A 20,219-nucleotide genomic window follows, 5' to 3' on the forward strand; every position below is an offset into this window, starting at 1 on the left:
CTCCAGCAATTTTTTTTTAATTGAGAAAAATAAGAGGATTCAATCTTTTTTTCCTTCTGCCTTGCTGACACTGACAGCCTGACACTGACAGCCATGGTTGGCAGGCAGGTTATTGCTCTTTAATTACTTGGAAGTGCACCTTTTGCTGGGTCTTTCATTATGAGATGAGTTTTCCCAGTTGTTAGCCATTGTTCAATATCACCTCCTTGCAAAATGTGATTGAACTGTTTTGATAGTTGTTTTATGAAGGCTTGTTAGGTGTTTAAGCCAAAAGCCATGCAGTTCATTGTCTCCTGGAACAGTCCAATTTTTAATTTTCTTTGCTCTTTCACTTATTAATTCTGGTGTTACTGTTAGATCTTGTATTTATTGGTTAGATTTTTTGACCTCTTTCACCCAGCCTGCCAACCATGTTCAAATTATTAACTGGAATAATGGCAGATGAAGTGATGCAACACTTATTAACTAACAAACAGTTTCCAGTTGAACAGAAAGGAAATTGCCCGAACACCAGAGGCACAAAAGACAAGCTCCTGATTGACAAAATGATTTTAGAAAATTGCAAGAGAAGAAAAACAAATCTAAGTGTTGCATGGATTGACTACAAGAAAGCCTTCGACTCATTGCCTCACACATGGATACTAAAATGTTTAGAAACAACTGGTGTCAGCAAAACATTCAGATATTTATTTTAAAAAGTGCCTTTGACTCAATATCCACAGATGCTCTGTGGGAGAAATTTGCAAACTCTTCTATTGACAAGAGATTGCTATCTCTAATATATAAACTCTACGAGAACACGAGTCTGAGAGTAAAATGCGACCATAATGGCCTATTATCCAGAGAGATCCCTGTAAGAAGGCGGGTCCGGCAGGGATGCATACTAGCCCCAGCTCTTTTCAATTTCTATGTAAATGGTCTAATCACCCGCTTACGGCAAGTTGAAACTCACATGCCAAAGATAGGGGACAGGCGCTTACCTATCCTCATGTATGCAGATGACACAGCCTTATTGTCACAGACCAGAGTTGGTCTAAAAAGAGCGTTAGAATGGTTGAGTCTGCTCTGCAATGAGGAATTTTTGGAAATCAACTACACCAAAACTAAAATATTGAGATTTGCAAAGAAGCAACGGGTTTTTAGATGGTCCATAGATGGTGCTAGAGTAGAGCAGGTGAAGTCTTACAGATACCTGGGGGTGGTGTTTCAGTTTAATGGCGGTACCTCTATGCACACCAGTGCCGCTAAATTGAATGCCACTTGATCTTCCATGGCAATTAGGACATTTTTCTGGGTACAAGGTGGTGGCTACAATCCGGCAGCAAATAAAGCCTTCCGGGCTAAAGTGATACCTCAGCTGCTATATGGGATTCAGGTTAGACCTCCAAAAGACTTACAAGCTTTATAAAAAGTCCAATCGGGCTTTCTGAGATCACTGTTGGGGGTACCAAAATGCGTCCCGAACTCCTTAATACAGCTGGAAACTGGGCTATGGAAATTGGAGACCAGGGCTTGGCTTCTTATTATCCTGTATTGGATCAAGACTTATCTTTACCCGGTAGGAATTATACCTCATCTCCTTGCTGCTACCCCACAACCCCTTTGGTGTATGACAGTTGAGGAAAGACTCCGGAAGATGGGCTTCTGCCCAGCACAATTGTTAGAACAGGGCGAGTCAACGGCAAGATCCCTAGTTAAACAAAGGCATAGGGACATAAATTTCCAGGAGGAAAGGGCCTCTGTAAATTGGCCTCTACAATTCCTAAGCAATTCCTAAGATTGGGTCATAGCCACTTATTTCTACACAATCTGTTCACCAAAGCTTCGCTGGGTGTTTACAAGAGCTTGCTTGAATGCTCTACCCTCAGCGATGTTCGCAGGAAAACCCTATGAGGAGAGACTATGCCCCTGCGGATCTGCTCCCGAAACATTGATGCATTCACTGTTGCCTTGTCCACTTTATACTGATGAAAGAGATTTATTTTTATCTCAGTACCTGAAAGATCTCAAAAGCCACTCAGTGGAGATGATTGTTATACGTTTATTAGAAGACAAGTGAATTTTGGCCCGTTGAATAACGGGCGCTAGCAACGGCGCTCCTGGCCCCCCGCCGCCATTCCCCCTCCCTCCGCCGTTCGCCCCCCCCCACCTTTAAGGGCCAAATCGGCCCAGGCACTTGCCCCCGCCAGGCCGGGGAGACGGGGGCCGGGGGCGGAGCGGAGGCCATGCAACTTTTTAAAAAAATGCTCCCGCGGCCCACGCCACCGACCGCCCACCCTCCCTCCCAGCTGCCGAGTCCCCCTTACCCTGGCCGACTGCTGTCAGCCAAAGACAGCCCTTAATTTAAGAGGCAGAGAGGAGCTCGCAAGCAGAGCTCCTCTCTGTGCAAAGCCTCTTGCCGAACTGCCGCTTTCGGCGCTTGCTCCCTTGCGCCCAAAGCGGCAGTTCGGCAAGAGGCTTTGCACAGAGAGGAGCTCTGCTTGCGAGCTCCTCTCTGCCTCTTAAATTAAGGGCTGTCTTCGGCTGACAGCAGTCGGCCAGGGTAAGGAGGACTCGGCAGCTGGGAGGGAGGGTGGGCGGTCGGCGGCGTGGGCCGCGAGAGCATTTTAAAAAAAAGTTACATGGCCTCCGCTCCGCCCCCGGCCTCCGTCTATTTTGGCCGAGGCGGCGGCTCTGCTGCCGCCTCGGTCACTTTCCCCCACCGCCGCCTCTCCGGCTTCTTCGGGGCGGCCGCTTCTGGCCGCCCAAGATGGCTGCCGGGTGCCGGCGAGCGTGTCTCCCTTGTCCTGTTCTGGGCCTGCACTTCGCGCATGCCCAGAACAGGGCAGGGAGGCACGGACACACGCTTGGTGTCCGTCCACGGACGGACACCAAGCGTTTTATTAGAGAGGATAGGGACCCAACAATATCCCTGGCGGTTGCTAAATTCTGTTACACATTGACCAAACTAAGAGAAGCTAGAGCACAGCAATCGGTTACTGTCAAAGGTTCCTGATTTTATGTACTTGATAACATTTTAGATTTTGTTTCCGTTTTTGTTTTTTCTCTTTACTAGCAGGTAGCAGGGATGATACACTGGAACATCTGCAAAAAATACAAGCTACCTGTAGCCAAAAATTTATGGGACCATAAAATTGAAAAGGTTGAAGAAAATGAAGATGTAAAAATATTATGGGACTTCCGACTACAAACAGACAAACATCTGCCACGCAATACACCAGATATAACTGTAGTCGAGAAGAAAGAAAAACAAGTCAAAATCATCGACATAGCAGTACCAGGGGATAGCAGAATAGAAGAAAAAGAAATAGAAAAAATCACCAAATACAAAGATCTACAAATTGAAATTGAAAGGCTGTGGCAGAAAAAGACCAAAATAATCCCAATAGTAATTTGCGCCCTGGGTGCAGTTCCAAAAGACCTCGAAGAGCACCTCAACACCATAGGGGCCACAGAAATCACCATCAGCCAATTACAAAAAGCGGCTTTACTGGGAACAGCCTATATTTTGCAACGATATCTATAACAGCAACAATATTGACAATAAAATTCAGCCATCCCAGGTAGGGATGTGCACGGAGATCTTCGGCACCAGCGGGGGTAGCGCTTTAAGGGCGGGGGAGGGTGTACTCACCCCTCCTGCTGCATTTCCCCCGCCGGCGCGCTGTCGGTTTTAAGCCCCTCGGGGCGGCAGCGTTCCTCCCTGCCGCCCCGTTTCTGCCATCGGCTGGAAGTGGCCGGAAGTCGCGAGTGCACGTGCGCCCGTTGTGTGTGCGCGCGCCCCTCTGCCGTGCGCGCACGCGCACTCGCGACTTCCGGCCACTTCCGGCCGATGGCAGAAACGGGGTGGCAGGGAGGAACGCTTCCGCCCCGAGGGGCTTAAAACCGACAGCGCGCAGGCGGGGGAAATGCGGTGGGAGGGGTGAGTACACCCTCCCCCGCCCTTAAAGCGCTAATGCCGAAACGGCCCCAAATCCGAAACGTTTCGGAGGCCTTTACAATGGCCTCCGAAACATTTCGGGCACATGCCTAATCCCAGGTCCTTGGGAAGGACTCGATGTCTGGATAAAACAAACCAGTCAGTAACACCTGTCTGACTGTGTAAACAAATAATAATATTTGTTTTATATTGTATTGCTGGTCTACGACTGAAATAAAGTTTTCCTTACTATATGATGCTGATGCTTGTGATGTGATGATGATTATGAGTTGCTGTTCATGCATTTCTGTTTTGTAATGTGGCTTGCTTTCCAAACCACATGCCTCTTTAATGTTTGTTATCCGAGACTTTGCTTTATGGCGGAAGGTTCTCTCTCTCTCTGTGGACTTCTTTGCAATGAAGAAGTGGATTGGGTCATATTGTGAGTTGTAGCATCATCAGCATTTTTATTCAAAGCTTGCTTGCATCAGGTTATGCTGGTGCCACAGGCTCTGATCCGTTGCAGAAATGTCAAAGAAATGTTCCAAAAAATGGTGTGCTGCCATTGTTGTCATTGTCGTCGTCATTCTTTTAACTTGAGGAAGAAGGAGGGAGGCAAAACCTTGTTGTTCCCCTGGCAGAATGTGTTGTTTGGCAGCATCCTTAATTTTCTTGCTTTGGAAACCTGGTTCTCTTCTTTGCAAAGTTCTGCTGTTGATGTGGATGTGTGCTGTTAATGCAGATCTGGGGCAAAAAGGGGGCTTCTAGGGCAGAAGAGTGGTGGTGGTGGTAGTGTCCCAATGGGTGCCTGCCACCACTCGGATCCCAAAGGGATTGGGCAAAGGGCTGATTTTTGGTGATTTGTTGTTTCTGAGATAGCAATAGCAATAGCAATAGCACTTACATTTATATACCGCTCTATAGCTGGAAGCTCTCTAAGCGGTTTACAATGATTTAGCATATTGCCCCCAACATTCTGGGTACTCATTTTACCGACCTCGGAAGGATGGAAGGCTGAGTCAACCTTGAGCCCCTGGTCAGGATCAAACTTGTAACCTTCTGGTTACAGGGCAGCAGTTTTACCACTGCGCCACCAGGGGCTCTTACATTCAGAACACCAGATGTTCTGAATGTAGATTCTCTGGTAGCAAATGAGAGTGGATTCATAGTTTGTCATTGAAAATCTCATATGCTACCAGAGAATCTACACTCAGAATACCTCAGAAACAACAAAAACCTTTACCCCATGGGTTAGCAACCCATGAGGGTGGTTGACACCCTCTGTGCACTACACCGCCACTCACTTTTGGCCACCCCAGCACCCCCCACGTGCACTTATGGGGCTGCTGAAACCTCCATTATTCCTATGGAGAAAAGCCTTAAAGACGTGTAAACTTCAAAAAACACTTAAAAATCAGCCCTTTGCCCAATCCCTTTGGGATCTGAGTGGTGGCACCCTCTGTGCACTACACTGCCACTCGCTCTGGGCCACCCCAGGGCCCTGCAAGTGCAGTTATAGGGCTGCTGAAACCTCCATTATTCCCTATTGAGAAAAACCTTAAAGACGTGTAAACTTCAAAAATCACTTAAAATGATTTGCCCAATTCCTTTGCCCAATTCCTTTGAAATAATTATAGTAGCTTCCTTGCCCCCACTAGGCACTACCACCTATGATACTCCACCCTGGGCCACCCCTTCCCCACAATCTGAAGAGGAAAACTTTAAAGATGCATGAACTTCAAAAAATCACCAAAAATCAGCCTGTTGCCCAATTCCTCTGAAATACAGGTGAAACTCGGAAAATTAGAATATCGTGCAAAAGTCCATTAATTTCAGTAATGCAAATTAAAAGGTGAAACTGATATATGAGACAGACGCATTACATGCAAAGAGAGATAAGTCAAGCCTTAATTTGTTATAATTGTGATGATCATGGTGTACAGCTCATGAAAACCCCAAATCCACAATCCCAGAAAATTAGAATATTACATGGAACCAAGAAGACAAGGATTGTAGAATAGAACAATATCGGATCTCTGAAAAGTATACAATGTACTGTGTTTGACTGGCCAGCAAACTCGCCTGGCCTGACCCCATAGAGAATCTATGGGGCATTGCCAAGAGAAGGATGAGAGACATGAGACCAAACAATGCAGAAGAGCTGAAGGCTGCTAATGAAGCATCCTGGTCTTCCATAACACCTCATCAGTGCCACAGGCTGATAGCATCCATGCCACGCCGCATTGAGGCAGTAATTGCTGCAAAAGGGGCCCAAACCAAGTACTGAATACATATGCATGCTTATACTTTTCAGAGGTCCGATATTGTTCTATTCTACAATCCTTGTCTTCTTGGTTCCATGTAATAATCTAATTTTCTGGGATTGTGGATTTGGGGTTTTCATGAGCTGTACACCATGATCATCACAATTATAACAAATTAAGGCTTGACTTATCTCGCTTTGCATGTAATGCGTCTGTTTCATATATCAGTTTCACCTTTTAATTTGCATTACTGAAATTAGCAATAGCAATAGCAATAGCACTTACATTTATATTCCGCTCTATAGCCGAAGCTCTCTAAGCGGTTTACAATGATTTAGCATATTGCCCCCAACATTCTGGGTACTCATTAATGGACTTTTACACGATATTCTAATTTTCCGAGTTTCACCTGTATGAGTGGTAGCCTCCACCCATTAGGCACTACCACCCTGCCCCATTCCTTTGGTTCTGGGACCCATTTTTTGGATCCAAATAGATTCAGATTTGGATTTGGATAAATTCGGATCCAAATTGAATCTGAGGTTATTCGGATGGGTCTGATTTGGATCCAAAATGAAATGGGGGTGTTTTGATTCAGGCCTGAATCAAAAAACAAAAATCCAAAATGCACACCCCTACTTAGAACAATAGCAGGGATGAGCAGAGTACACGAAAAGGAAGATATGTTTCTGATGCAGCTGACTAACAAACTGTTCCCTAGACTAAATCTTCTTTTTCTTGAAAACTTACCCCTCACCTGATGAGCTTCAAGTATCCTGCATTCCTGTCTCCCACGGATCTGCAGTCCTTTTCAGTAGCCAACTCCATGGCTACCCATCTTGTTGCAAGCCGAGCCTGACCCCAACTGAGGACAAAGAACACCTTCCCTTCCTGCCGCAAGGCCCTCTAGGTCCCACCCACCGTGTGCCGAGTGGCTGATCCCTTGCCTGTCAGTCAGGACAGAGTTCACTTCCCGTTCACTCTTTAGGGGAGGGGGGCGCTGATCACTACACCATGATTTTTGATTCTGGGAAGTTGATAACCAACCTGTTTGCTTTAGAGTATTGGATTATAGATCTCACAGCTGGGGATGAGCCCGAAGCATCTCGGTGCCTCTTTGGAGAGGCACGACCGCCTAAGGGCTAGGCTTGCTTAGCCTGCTCTTTGGTGATCGTGAGAATCGCCTCAGAAAGTGGCAGTGATAAGGTGACTGGACCCCAAATTTAATCTGGAGCTCAAATTTGTCTGGAGAATGAGGGTGGTGGTTACTCAGTAATAAAGGAAAGGCACCTCTTTCTCTGCTGCTGGATGAGGACTTCTCGTATGGGTTATCTTCTAATGTATTTTAGATATGTTTATAGGAGCCAGGAACTTGCTTTAGACCTTTGAGGCCAGAATGGGCTATAAAGCTAAACAAATAAACTCAAATTAAACCCTTTAGAGCTGCAAAGGACAGAGGCATGGAGGTTTTCGAAGTCAGGGCAAGCAGCTTCTGGGAAAACAGCTGAGATTAGGGGCTGTTGAAAGTGAAAGCATTTCAGAATCTGATCTGTACTCTTTGTCTTCTTTATGATTTTAAATTGGGTTATCATTCTGGAGGGAAGCCACTGTGCGTGCTCAAAGGCACACTAATTTGTATCATGCTCCAAGGCACACTCATTTGTATTTGTATGACAGTAAAAACAGGCTGTTTTTACTTTTCTTTCTTAAAATTTATTTATTTATTTATTTAGTGTTAAATTTATATACCGCCTTCCATTAGACAATCCCAAGGCGGTTTACAAAAGTCAAAAAACATATAATAAAAATGACAAAGTGTTAAGCTAAAAATATGAAAACAAATCTGATTTAAAATATATAAAATACAAACATAAAAAACTACATGGATAAAAACACACAGAAGCAGCAATAAAACAATCATGTGAAGGCCTGGATAAAAAGCCAAGATTTAACAAGCTTTCTAAAAACTGTGATGGAGTCCAAGGAGCGAATGACCACTGGGAGAGCATTCCAAAGTCTGGGGGCAGCAACAGAGAAGGCCCTTTTAAATGTTTCACTGCTAACATCAACCACCAGCCCTTGCCCCCAACCCCCGAATCCTATGAATTCCAGCACACTGGTGATAATGAACATTAGGAGTTGCCTTCTGCCAATCCTCTGTCTATCAGAGCGATTTAATCTGACAAGCAATAGCTTTCCAAGGCTTCAGGCACAGTCTTTCACAGCCCTGCTGCCCAAAGATTCTTCAAATGGAAGATTCTGGGGCGTTCTGCATGCAAAGTAGGTGGTGATCCATTGAGCTATGACCCCAATCCTCCCACAATTCTGAAGAATTCTAATCTCTTGGACGCCTTAGAATTCAATGCTGGTGCTTAAGCACTTGCTGTATTATTCCATTGTGCTCATTTTTAGGCTGAGGAGTGTGTGACTTCTGGGCATCCTGTTAACTTATGCCAGAGGTGGGCTATATGAAGTTGGGCTTCTGAGGGGCCGAGGTTTAACGACTGGACCACTCCATCTACACCCGTTTCTCCATAAGGGCATTACATTAATGCAAATGATCGAATCAAAGATCTTTCTTGTCCCTCTGAACCAGCAAATTGACCAGCATATAGGTGAGAGGCTGAGGAAATAGCTGTTCATGGCCGCTGTGCTCAGCTTTTAAAACTGCAGCGTCCAGAGTTCAGCAAGTCTTGTTACCAGGCTAGTCTGCAGGCAGAAGACTTATTCTCTTCCCCCACTCCTTCTCCCCAGGTGACTCTGCAGCCTTTGCTAGTGGCTATAATTTGTCTGCTGCCTGAACTTGGTGATGCAGCCCAGGCTGTCTGTCTGAATGGGCTGGTGTTTGTATGTCTGCCTGTGTTTTGAGCGGTGGAGAGCAGCTGCTTACATCCGGGAGTTCTGGCTCCCGTGACTGGCAAAAGAGACAGACAACTGAGGAAATGGGGATGGGGAGGGGAAGAGGAAGGTTGGTGTTGGTGTGGACTGCTGCCGAGAGTGATAATATGATACTGGGTGCTTTGCCTCCTTCCTCGAAGGCATCTGAGAGTGGTGCAACAGGGACAGGTTGGGCACTGGTGAAAGCTCAGCAGAGTGGAAGTGCTTGTGCTCAGATCCTGCCTAATGATCACATTTGAGGTGGAGTTTGTCCCTGGGTCAAATTGACTAGTGGCTCAATGTGATAGGTTGGGGATGGGGGGATCCTGTGCTCTTTAGAACCTTGCTTGAGTCACCTGGAAGCTTTGCACACGCGGCTTTTGGTTTACATCTCCTCCAGAATGGAGGATGTGCGTTAGGGATGTGCAAACTGGTTCGAATTGGAACTGGCCCGGTTTGATGGTTCGAATTTGAACCAGACCGGGCTTTTTTTAAGCAATCCTGGTCCGAATTCGAGCCAAATCTGGACCAGTTCGATCCGAACTGGTTCAAACCGTTTTGAACCAGTTCGGATGTGCTATAGGGCTCTATAGGGTCTCTACACATTGTATTGTCTGTTCTCCATTTTGTGGCTCATTTTTTTGAACTTTTGCTCCTGTCCTGGCCTCCATTTTGTGAGGCTATTTTTCAGACATTGCATTGGCTGGGCTATTGATCTTTTGATTGGCCAGAATGAGTCTTGTGCTCTGGTAGGCTGTTGGCTCTGCCACTGTTTGAGAGCTGGCACCCTGTTGGCCTGGGGGGGGAGTGCAAAGGTGGGGGCTCCCAAAGGAGGGAGTTTCAAACCTATTTAAGCCAAGCCTCGTGCCTGGAAAATTCTCTTTGGCTGCAGTTGTGGGATCATCATCTCTGGACCTTGCTGTGCGTTGGTGTCTGTCTGTGAGTCCCTTGACTGTGACTGTGTCTGTCCTCCTGCTCTTTCTTTTGTCCATTTTCTCTGCCCTGTGTCTGCCTCTGTGTTACTTGCTTTACAGCTTCATTCCCCATATTATTGTTGTGCTGTTGTCCTCCTCATCCATTTATTCTTTCATTCCTTTATTATTTGGCCATCCATCTGCATTGGTTTCATTTCTCTGTGCTGCTTTATTTGTGCTTTGTTTTTGTTCTTTGTTATGCTTAAAAAAAAATTATTGTGGTTCTTGCCTCTCTCCCTGCTGCCTGCCATTCCATCTCCTTGATCCATCCAGGTTGCTGTTAAAATATTAATCATTTTTGTGTGCTTTTGATTCATTCCTACGATTAATAATAATAATAATAATAATAATAAAGGGTTTTACTTGGTTTGTTCTGTTGTTGTGGTCCTCCTCCATTGATTTTTGCACCTTGCTTTCATTAAATTTCCTGGGTTTCTGTGTTGCTTGCTTGCTTGTGCCCTTTGGGGCCTGATCCCCCCCTCCACCATTCCTGCTGCCCCCTTGCTCCCGCTCTTCCCCCTCCTATCCAGATTCCCCACCCCGACTCACTCACCCACCCACCCTCTGCTGCTACTGCTGGCCCGAGCTGGGTTTCCTTAAGGATTTTTGGTTGCTGTTAAAAAATTAATTATTTTTGTGTGCTTTTGATTCATTCCTACGATTATTGAAAGGTTTTACTTGGTTCATTCTGTTGTTGTGGTCCTCCTCCATTGATTTTTGCACCTTGCTTTCTTTTGCTGCTCATTAATTTTCCTGGGTTGCAGTGTTGTTGCTTGCTTGCTTGTGCCCCTTGGGGCCTGATCCCCACCACCACCACTCCTGCTGCCCCTTTCCTCCCAACACCTCCCCTCTGCCCTCTTGGGCCTGCTTCCCCTTCCTCCAACCCCCCTCCCCGCTACAGTAATACCCCCCTCCCCCCTCTCTCTGCCCTCTTGGGCCTGCTGCCCCCTGCCTCCAACCCCCCTCCCCGCTACAGTAATACCCCCCACTCCCCCCTCTCTCTGCCCTCTTGGGCCTGCTGCCCCCTGCCTCCAAACACCCCACACTCCTCACTACATTAATACTCTCCACTCCCGCCATCTCTCTGCCCTCTTGGGCCTGCTGCCCCCTGCCTCCAAACACCGCACCCCCCTCGCTACATTAATACCCTCCACACCCCCATCTCTCTGCCCTCTTGGGCCTGCTGCCCCCTGCCTCCAAACACCCCGCCCCCCTCGCTACATTAATACCCCCAACACCCCCCTCTGCTCTCTGGGGCCTGCTGCCCCTGTCTCCATAAAAAGTGGTTCAGTAACCATTTCAGACTATTTGCATGGTTTTTGAATCAATTTAAATATATTGCATGCAAAAAATGTCAAACTCTTGTGCAGAATATATCTCTTGCAGAATAATATCAAACTCTCACTTGTATCTGTAAAATATGTACCATGATATCCATTTCACTTGAGAAACAATGAGGTCATTCTCACGACCAGCTCTAGCCATGCTAGTGCAGCCCTACTGGGTCACAGCTGCTCATGAGAACTGCCGGGATCGGTCCCAATCCCGGCACTCCTCGACCGGGTAGTCCAGGTGAAGTAAGAAGGTGTACATGCACCCTCCTCCCTCACCAATAGGTTCTTTTGAACCACATTATTTAGCCACTTCTTCTGCACTAAGAGCCTTTTGTTGAAATAAGAGCCTCCCCATCTCTGGAAACTGTTATAATGTCACTGAAGACATATTTAATCACCCAGGCTTTTAATGAGATTTATAGCTTTAATATTTTTATTGTGGGATTTTCAATGATTTTTATGTTAATGATTTTAATGTTTAAATGATGTTCATCTTCATCTGAACATCTTGCCGACTGATGATGACTACTTGCTTCAGGGGGATCTTTATGAAGCTGTTTGGAAAAAGTGGCGATTGCCCATCTTCCCAATGACACTAATGAGGAATTGCTTATCCCACGCGATCCGTATTTTCAAAGTGGACTGCACAGAGTTCAAGGTCCAGCTGGCCTGTGCTAATCTTATCTCCAGAATAGATCTCCTAATGAAACTCTTCAGTGGGAGAGAAAATGTCAAGGAGACTCCCACGCTGTGGAAGTCATCCTCCTGTCCTATGAAGAATGTAGCCAACCTGTCCACAGGAAGTCCAAGAAAACTGGGGAAACCTGATGTAAGGGGCAAACCTTGTCAAGCCAGAGGGGTTGTCAAGCCTACTACTGGGCTGCTGGCAGCTCCCTTCAGGCTGTTGGGAACCATTTTAATGATAGACGCAAGGGAAGGTGCAATCCAGCCTTTAGGGTTTCTCAATGCACAGTGCTGCTCGTGTGGTGCTGCGTTGTGGGATTCCTGGAGGCCAGGCTTGGCTTGGCTTCCTCAGCCTCCAGATTGCTGCGCTGCTCATCGCAGTGGCGATCATGTGGGCGGGTAGATGAATGCCAAGGTTGGAAGGGAATGGAGATTATGTGGTGAAAGGTAGGTGTGATCCTGCCTCTCCCTCCGCCCTCCGCAGCCCCTGCCCCAGTTGTTGATTGAATGACCCTAATATATTTTTAATTTTTTTTAATTCTGTTAATGGTTTTTACAAACAAAATACATGGAACAGTATTAAAAGAACAGGAAAATTAAACATTAACCATACAATTCAATAGGTTTTTTAAACCACATTATTTAGCCACTTTTTTTGAACTAAGTGCCTTTTTAAAAAATAAGAGCCTCCCCATCTCTGGAAACTTTGAAAATTCACAGAAGACATATTTATCCACCCCGGCTTTTAATTAGATTTATAGTTAATATTTTTAACTTGAGATTTTAAATGATTTTAATGTTAATCATTTTAAAGTTTAAATTATTTTAATTGTTTTATTGATTTAATTTCTAAATGACTTTATTTGTAAACCACCCAGATTCCCAAGTTTGGGTCAATATCAAAATATGTTAAATAAATAAATAATCTATTTACCACTTTTTGTGGCAAAGGATTTTGCTCCAGTTGAAGGCAACCAAGAATGTTTATATTTGGGTTTAGTTTTTCAGAACAAAATTCTGAACCAGTTTTTCAGTTCAGGTTCAGTTTTGGTTTGACTCCTTACTGGAAAATAGCTGAAAGTGGTTGGTGGGCCACTCAGCTGTGTCTGGTATGTGCAAATTGGCTCATGTGATCGGCATCTGTGGTTATGGCCTGCAGCCAAGGGCAACAGCATGTTACAAAGCAAGAAATTAAAGGCAAGGAGTCAGGCTGATCTGGGCTGAAAGGAGCAAAATAAGGTGGAAAGGGGTTTTTGCACATAGTAGAAAGCTGATAATATGGCTTCAAAGAAAACTGAAGGTGGAATGAAAGAATCCACATTGCCTGTACGCTCTCATGCGCTCATTCGCTCTCACACTCACACACACCTCCCTTGAGTGGGGGCAATTTTTTCACCTTGAACTATAAACACCTGCAAAACCTATTTGACCAAAGAAGACACTGTGCTATAAAAATGACTTTGCACAGCATGAACAACAATGGCTCAATCATACCACTTTCAGCTCTCTAGAATCAGAAAAAAAAAAAATCTAACATTCTATCTTTATCCTGGATTGTAGAATTTTGCAAATGTTCAATATTTGCTTTTGAACTTTGGTTTGAGAGCTATTTTAAGAAGGAATGTAAATCTTTAGCCTTTTTCTTGTATACAGTACTTGTTTTTACAACATAGAAACTAATGGATGATGAAGAGGAACAAATTAAAACTAAACAGCAGCAACAGGAAATTAGCAGCAGAGGCATAACGGTAGGGGGGCTGGGGGGGCACGTGCCCTGGGCGCCATCTTTGCGGGTCACGTGGGGGCACCGCCATGACCCCCGCCGATCCCCCAATTCTTTTTTTTTTTGGAACAATATTTTTTTAATAATGCTGGCCTGGCTTGGCGGCGGGCGCTGCGGCGGGCGCCTAGTAGTTTCACAAGTTCAAAGATGAGTGATGCGAGGCCCTCTAGTCAGTGGCTTGCCAGCCGGTCTCTACGGCACGCACGCACACGCGACTCGGCCAGCGTGCCGAGTCACGCTGCGCATGCGTGCGTGACAACGTCTGTCCTCCCAGCTCGGCTCGCCGGCCTTCTGCACGTGGCGCGGTCGCCGAGGACGGAGAGCGTTGCTGGGGCTGGGGGCTGCGCCTGCAGGCAGGAGGACAACTGACACGGATTCGGCGGGATTCGGGAACCAGACCTCGAGAGGAGACGAGTCTTCATATTAAAGCGTGGTCACAACAACTTAAGGTGTGTGTTTTCTCTTTTCTGAGAAGGACGCAGCAGTGCGCTGCAAACCGCCTTGGGTTCTGGTTTGTGGGTTCTGCGTTCTGGTTTGTGGGTTCTGGATTCCCCTGAAAAGGCAAGCCTCAATCACTTCCCAGGCAGGGCGACCTCTTGGTTCCCCGTGTGGCGGGATGATTCCCACCCCAGATCTCCCCCACCCTTGCCTGCCTCCGCCTGAGCCCTCTTTTTGCCACATTCAGACCCAGAGCTATTGAGCTGTCTGCAAAGAAACATGCGCGCCATGGGGCGGGATTCGCCGCTGCCGAACAAAACCGCCCTCCCTGACGTAATAGCCAAGGTTGCATCTTTTTGCTGGGTTTATCTTGGGACTGGGAGGTGTTTGTTTACCATGGGGCGATATCCAGCTCCCAGTCGCAAAGTGGCTTCATCAGGCTGGGTGCCTTTTTTAACAATTGCAGTATCAGAGTAAGAGGGTGCTTTTACGGAGTGCAACCTAAGCAACCACAGAGAGAGAGAGAGAGAGAGCGCACACTCCAATTCCTGTCCCCAAGAATGCACAATCTAAATCCACAGTCAGCCAAAATTTGGCATTTTGAAATCTCATTGATTTCAGTAGGAGAATCTGGTCCTTGCAGTAGCACATCCATTCCTAAATGGATGCTCCTTAGTCCGGATTCTATGCGTGTTAAAAATTCATGCGTTAGTCCGGATTCCTAAGGCTGCATTGCGATGCATACTTCAGAAATAAGCTCTATTAGATTCAATAGGACTTGCTGCTTCTTGGTCAACACCCACAAGATAGGACTGTAGTATGCAGTGGAGAGTTTGCAAATATCTGCGTCTACGAACTCCAGGCTCAATGGGGTTTACTTTCAAGTAAATATGCTGGGGTTCCTGCTGCAGCTCTCCTGTTGAAGTTAAAGGGGCTTTTAACAGTGTTCCCCTTCGCCATGGATTTTCAACCGGAGAGGCTGAAGCCTCTCCCGTTGAATTATATGGGGGAAAGTGCTTAACTAAGTATGCATGATACTACATACATACTTAGGTTTTTCCTCACAACAACCCTGTGAGGTTGGCTTGTATCTCAAACATCAGAATTATGATGCAATGATGATACATACTACTATGTATCATCATTGCATCATAATTCTGATGTTTGAGATACAAGCCAACTTCACAGGGTTGTTGTGAGGAAAAAACACATGTGTGTCAGTCAGATGTATGTTGGGGGTGGCGGCGGAGGGGGGGCAATTTCAGTGCTTGCCCCGGGCGCTGTTTTCCCTAGTTACGCCTCTGATTAGCAGAAACAGAGGAGCTCAGGTGCAGCTTACAAACTGTGGTGCTGGAGTGAAGAAGATTGTTAATTATACGTTATGACATTGAATAAGGAAAATAGAGGCCAAAAGGTTCATTCTCTAGGGCCTGCAAACATCCTGTGGCTGCATCTGAGAGGAAGCATGTGGCTGAGAGGCAGATCATGGGTGTTTCCAGATGAAGAAATAAATATTCTGTTTGAAAATGGAGGTTCTTACCACTTCTCCATGATGCATTCGGATGATGTCACTAACCATCACACAATTTCACAGCACCATCTGCTGGCCATTTGCTACCAATCTGTGATGGTCTCAAAAGACTTGATTCCCATCATGGATTGGTAGCAAATGGTCAGCAGCTAATGCTGTGAAAGTTCACAATGGCCAACAAACTTGTCAGATCACCCCATGGAGAAATTGTGCAAACTTCAGTTTTCAAATAGAGTTGTTCTCTGTTGGCAATACCCCATGTCTTGCATTCAGGAGAGTCCAGGTTTAATCTCTAGCATCTTAGTTAAGGCTTCAGGGCTGAGAGCAGCTGTAAAATGGAGTAGACAGTACTGGGCTGAATGGACCAATGTTTGACTTGGTATAAGACAATCAGGGGCGTAACTACCATTAGGCAGGGGGAGGCAGTCGTCTCGGAGCCCCACTGCCTTGAGGGGCCCCCCAGAGACACCTCACATGACTCCCCATTGCCCCCTGCCCAGCCCCAAGACCCTTCAGCCACTTGCGCTGTTTGCCCTCTCTCCTGCTTGTCGTCCTGGTCCGCAATCAAAGCAGCAGGCAAGCTGCTTTTCTCCCCGCCTCTCAGCTGATCGGCGGGTGGGCGGGGCTTCCAGGGAGGCCTCTGTGTAGGCCTCAGTAAAGCCTGAATTCGAGTAGGCTGGCAAGCCCCAGGAAGAAGGCTGGCAGTCAGAGTGGCCACTACAGTTCTCTGCAGCAGACCCTCTTCCCAGGCCAGACAGCTCAGCCTTTGCCAGGTAGAATGTGAATTCCTTTTTGTGGTTACACTCCCCCCACCCCCTATATAGGGATCAGCTTGCCATAGGGCTTTGATTGGGGGGGGGGAGACTGAGAAGTCTCTGAATATTTAATTTAAAACTGATTGGAAAATTTGGCGGCTTTAAAAAAAACCCTCTAAAAAGTCCTATAAGTGGCTTGTTTCATGGCAGGAAATTACAAAAACTTCTGGAACAAATTTATTTATGTATTCATTCATTCATTCATTCATTCATAAATACACTTATGTTCAAGTTGTTTTGCAACCCAGGTCTGAGTGAGAACTGAGACATGAGTGAGAACTGTGATGCATGTGTTGTGCTTTTATATTTTTTCCCCTTAGGGTAAATCTGGCCAACATGTGAATGCAGCACCTCCATGCCAGAGGAGATGTGTGTTAAAGGGCTTTAAAAGCCTCGTGTGAAAAACCTCCTGGAATCAAACTTTACTGAATTGGTTCAGAATTCTGAGAAAACAAACATAGGCTCACCCTGCATGGTTGAAAGTCTCCTTTGCTAATCTGCAGCAAGGGGCCCATTTTAATAATTAGTGTTTCTAGTGTCTTCTCATTTGCTCAATTTTGTACATCTGTTTTTTGTATGTTTTGAATGAGGACAGAAATGTGAGAATAAAAGTCCCCTGCTAACTGGGCAAAGAGGCACCTTTTTCTCTTTGTAAACCACCCTGAGCCATTTTTGGAAGGGCGGTATAGAAATTGAATTATTATTATTATTATTATTAAAAAATTTCTCGGTGGGGGGGGGCCATTTAAGAATCTTGTCTCAGGGCCCACTCCAACCTAGTTATGCCCCTGAAGACAATTGCATATGTCCATATGAGAGCAAGCTCAACAGAGAGCAATACAAGTGGTGTTTTTTATTTGGGGGTGGGGAGAAAAAGTAGAAACACAAAAAGCCTATTTTCCATTTTCCTTTCCTTTGTCCCACCTTGCAGATTGCAAGCCAGGGAATCCCAGAATCTGGCTATGGCAAAAGGCTGTTTGCTATATCAGTGAGTGCAGTGGTAACGATTATCATTTCAGTCATTTGCCTGTTTGAGGTAAGCTAAAAATGCATTTTGAAGTTGGATTTATTAACCGCCATATCCAAGGGCTTGGGATGGGAAGTGAATGTCTCAAAAGACACGGTCCCCTCCAGCTGAGGAAGAACTACTTTCACATCTGCCTTGAGGAACAAAATAATGAGGTTACCAAGGTGGCGGCGAAATTCTTTTATGTTGCTATCAGACTAAGATCTTGTTTAAGGTCTAATTCATAGGAGCTATTGCTTTGTCCTGTTTATTATGTATTATACAGGTGAAACTCGGAAAATTAGAATATAGTGCAAAAGTCCATTAATTTCAGTAATGCAAATTAAAAGGTGAAACTGATATATGAGACAGATGCATTACATGCAAAGCGAGATAAGTCAAGCCTTAATTTGTTATAATTGTGATGATCATGGCGTACAGCTCATGAAAACCCCAAATCCACAATCCCAGAAAATTAGAATATTACATGGAGCCAAGAAGACAAGGATTGTAGAATAGAACAATATCGGACCTCCGAAAAGTATACAGTGTACTGTGCTTGATTGGCCAGCAAACTCGCCTGACCTGACCCCATAGAGAATCTATGGGGCATTGCCAAGAGAAGGATGAGAGACATGAGACCAAACAATGCAGAATTGTTGAAGGCCGCTAATGAAGCATCCTGGTCTTCCATAACACCTCATCAGTGCCACAGGCTGATAGCATCCATGCCACGCCGCATTGAGGCAGTAATTGCTGCAAAAGGGACCCAAACCAAGTACTGAATACATATGCATGCTTATACTTTTCGGAGGTCCGATATTGTTCTGTTCTACAATCCTTGTCTTCTTGGTTCCATGTAATATTCTAATTTTCTGGGATTGTGGATTTGGGGTTTTCATGAGCTGTACGCCATGATCATCACAATTATAACAAATTAAGGCTTGACTTATCTCGCTTTGCATATAATGCATCTGTCTCATATATCAGTTTCACCTTTTAATTTGCATTACTGAAATTAATGGACTTTTGCACGATATTCTAATTTTCCGAGTTTCACCTGTATTATTTGCATATTGTGTTTTTAATCCTTTTTAAATCTTTGTATGTTCTCTTTATGGCCTATGGCTGTAATAAATTGAATTGATTGGCAGGGGATATGCCAAATACTCATGCTTTGTGGAAAGCTTTAATTTGAGCCAGAGTTCATCCTGCCTCAACTTCTGGTGAACTCAGCTGCTGTTCCTAATCCCAGAGCTCAGACCTGAAGAGTGCAAAGACAGTAGGGCCTCTGAGCACGTTCAGTGTCATTCCCTTACCCCTGACTAACCACAGGCATTTCCTCACAACAGGGATTAGAGTTGGGAGATCCAAGCAACAATGAGCTCCAACACCTCTCTTTTTTAGGAGGACTATAATTATAGGAATGCTAACAAACCAATTTCTTGGTTGCCCACCCAAATCATTGGCTCTGGCCAGCTGCAGGAAATCTTTACGTGGTGGTTGGTTGCTCATGGTCTTTCCTCTCTTTTTCTTGACAAACAGATCTGCTCTCAGCATTCTGCAACTAAGGATGGCACCCCTCAAGAAAAACGGTAAACCTTGCTCAGGAATGTCTGGTCTTCTGTGATTCTGCAGTCTTGGGACTCTACACACAGGACCTGGTCTCAAGCGCAGGATTTGGGTGTCCACTTCCATGTTTAAAAAAACCAAATCAATTATTTAGGCCTTAAGGCAGTGGATGAAAAGTTGAAAGTATGCAAACAGTGTCTGCGAAATCCTCCAGTGTTCTGTGTGCTGCATAAGCCTTTGGCCATGTTCTTCACCTACCCAGACCGCCCCATGCCCAGGCCTTCATATTCCAAAACCTATTCTCCTATTGTCATTATGACTTCTCGGCTTTTGACATTTCAGTGTAAAAATCTATCCCATGTGCACAATATTTTTCATGTATGGGGAAAATTGGTATGCCAGCTGTGACTACCACTAAAAAACACATATCACCCATTTCTTTGAGATAATGTTTCCATAGGTGGAACTGGGGGGGGGGCAGGCAGGGCACGTGCCTGAGGCGCCACTGAGGGGGGGTGCCACGCCAGTTCCTGCCACCCCCACCCCATTGCCCACCTGCCCAGCCCCAGGGCCCCTCAGCCACTTGCCTCCAGCTCCGGCCTAGGATCGGCAAGGCCTGCAAACTGCAGAGCTCTTCTCTCCCCGCCTCTCAGCTGATCGGTGGGCGGGCGGGGCTTCCAGAGAGGCCTTCGAGTAGGCCTCCCTGAAGCCTGAACTCGAGTAGGCCCCAGCAAGACAGGAAGGAGGCTGGCAGAGCTCCCTGCAGCAGACCAGCCCATCCAGCACAACTTTTGCAAGGTAGGCTGTGATATCCTTTTTGTGGTTACCCCCATATATAGGGATCTGCTTGCCATAGGGCTTTGATATGGGTGGTGGGGTGAGACTGAGAAGTATCTAAATATTTAATTTAAAACAGACTGAAAAATGTGCTGGCTTTAAAAACAAAAACTATCTAAGGCCTATAAGTGGCTTGTTTCATGTCAGAAAATTACAAAACCTTCTGGAACAGATATTTATTCATT

At 45.7% G+C, this 20,219-nt stretch overlaps 1 protein-coding gene across 1 annotated transcript in view; it reads left to right on the forward strand.

The window, feature by feature from the left end:
* The first annotated feature begins 11,966 nt into the window (after nt 1–11,966).
* LOC128331334 (uncharacterized) overlaps nt 11,967–20,219 on the forward strand; it is a 47,816-nt gene continuing 39,563 nt past the window's right edge. The window contains exons 1-5 of the mRNA XM_053264677.1: nt 11,967–12,197; nt 14,060–14,284; nt 16,488–16,577; nt 17,551–17,655; nt 19,171–19,220. Of these exons, the coding sequence (XP_053120652.1) occupies nt 11,967–12,197; nt 14,060–14,284; nt 16,488–16,577; nt 17,551–17,655; nt 19,171–19,220 (701 nt within the window). The remainder of the gene's footprint in view (nt 12,198–14,059; nt 14,285–16,487; nt 16,578–17,550; nt 17,656–19,170; nt 19,221–20,219) is intronic.

The sequence above is a fragment of the Hemicordylus capensis genome, chromosome 6, assembly GCF_027244095.1.
Source record: "Hemicordylus capensis ecotype Gifberg chromosome 6, rHemCap1.1.pri, whole genome shotgun sequence".
Classification (NCBI taxonomy): Eukaryota; Metazoa; Chordata; class Lepidosauria; order Squamata; family Cordylidae; genus Hemicordylus; species Hemicordylus capensis.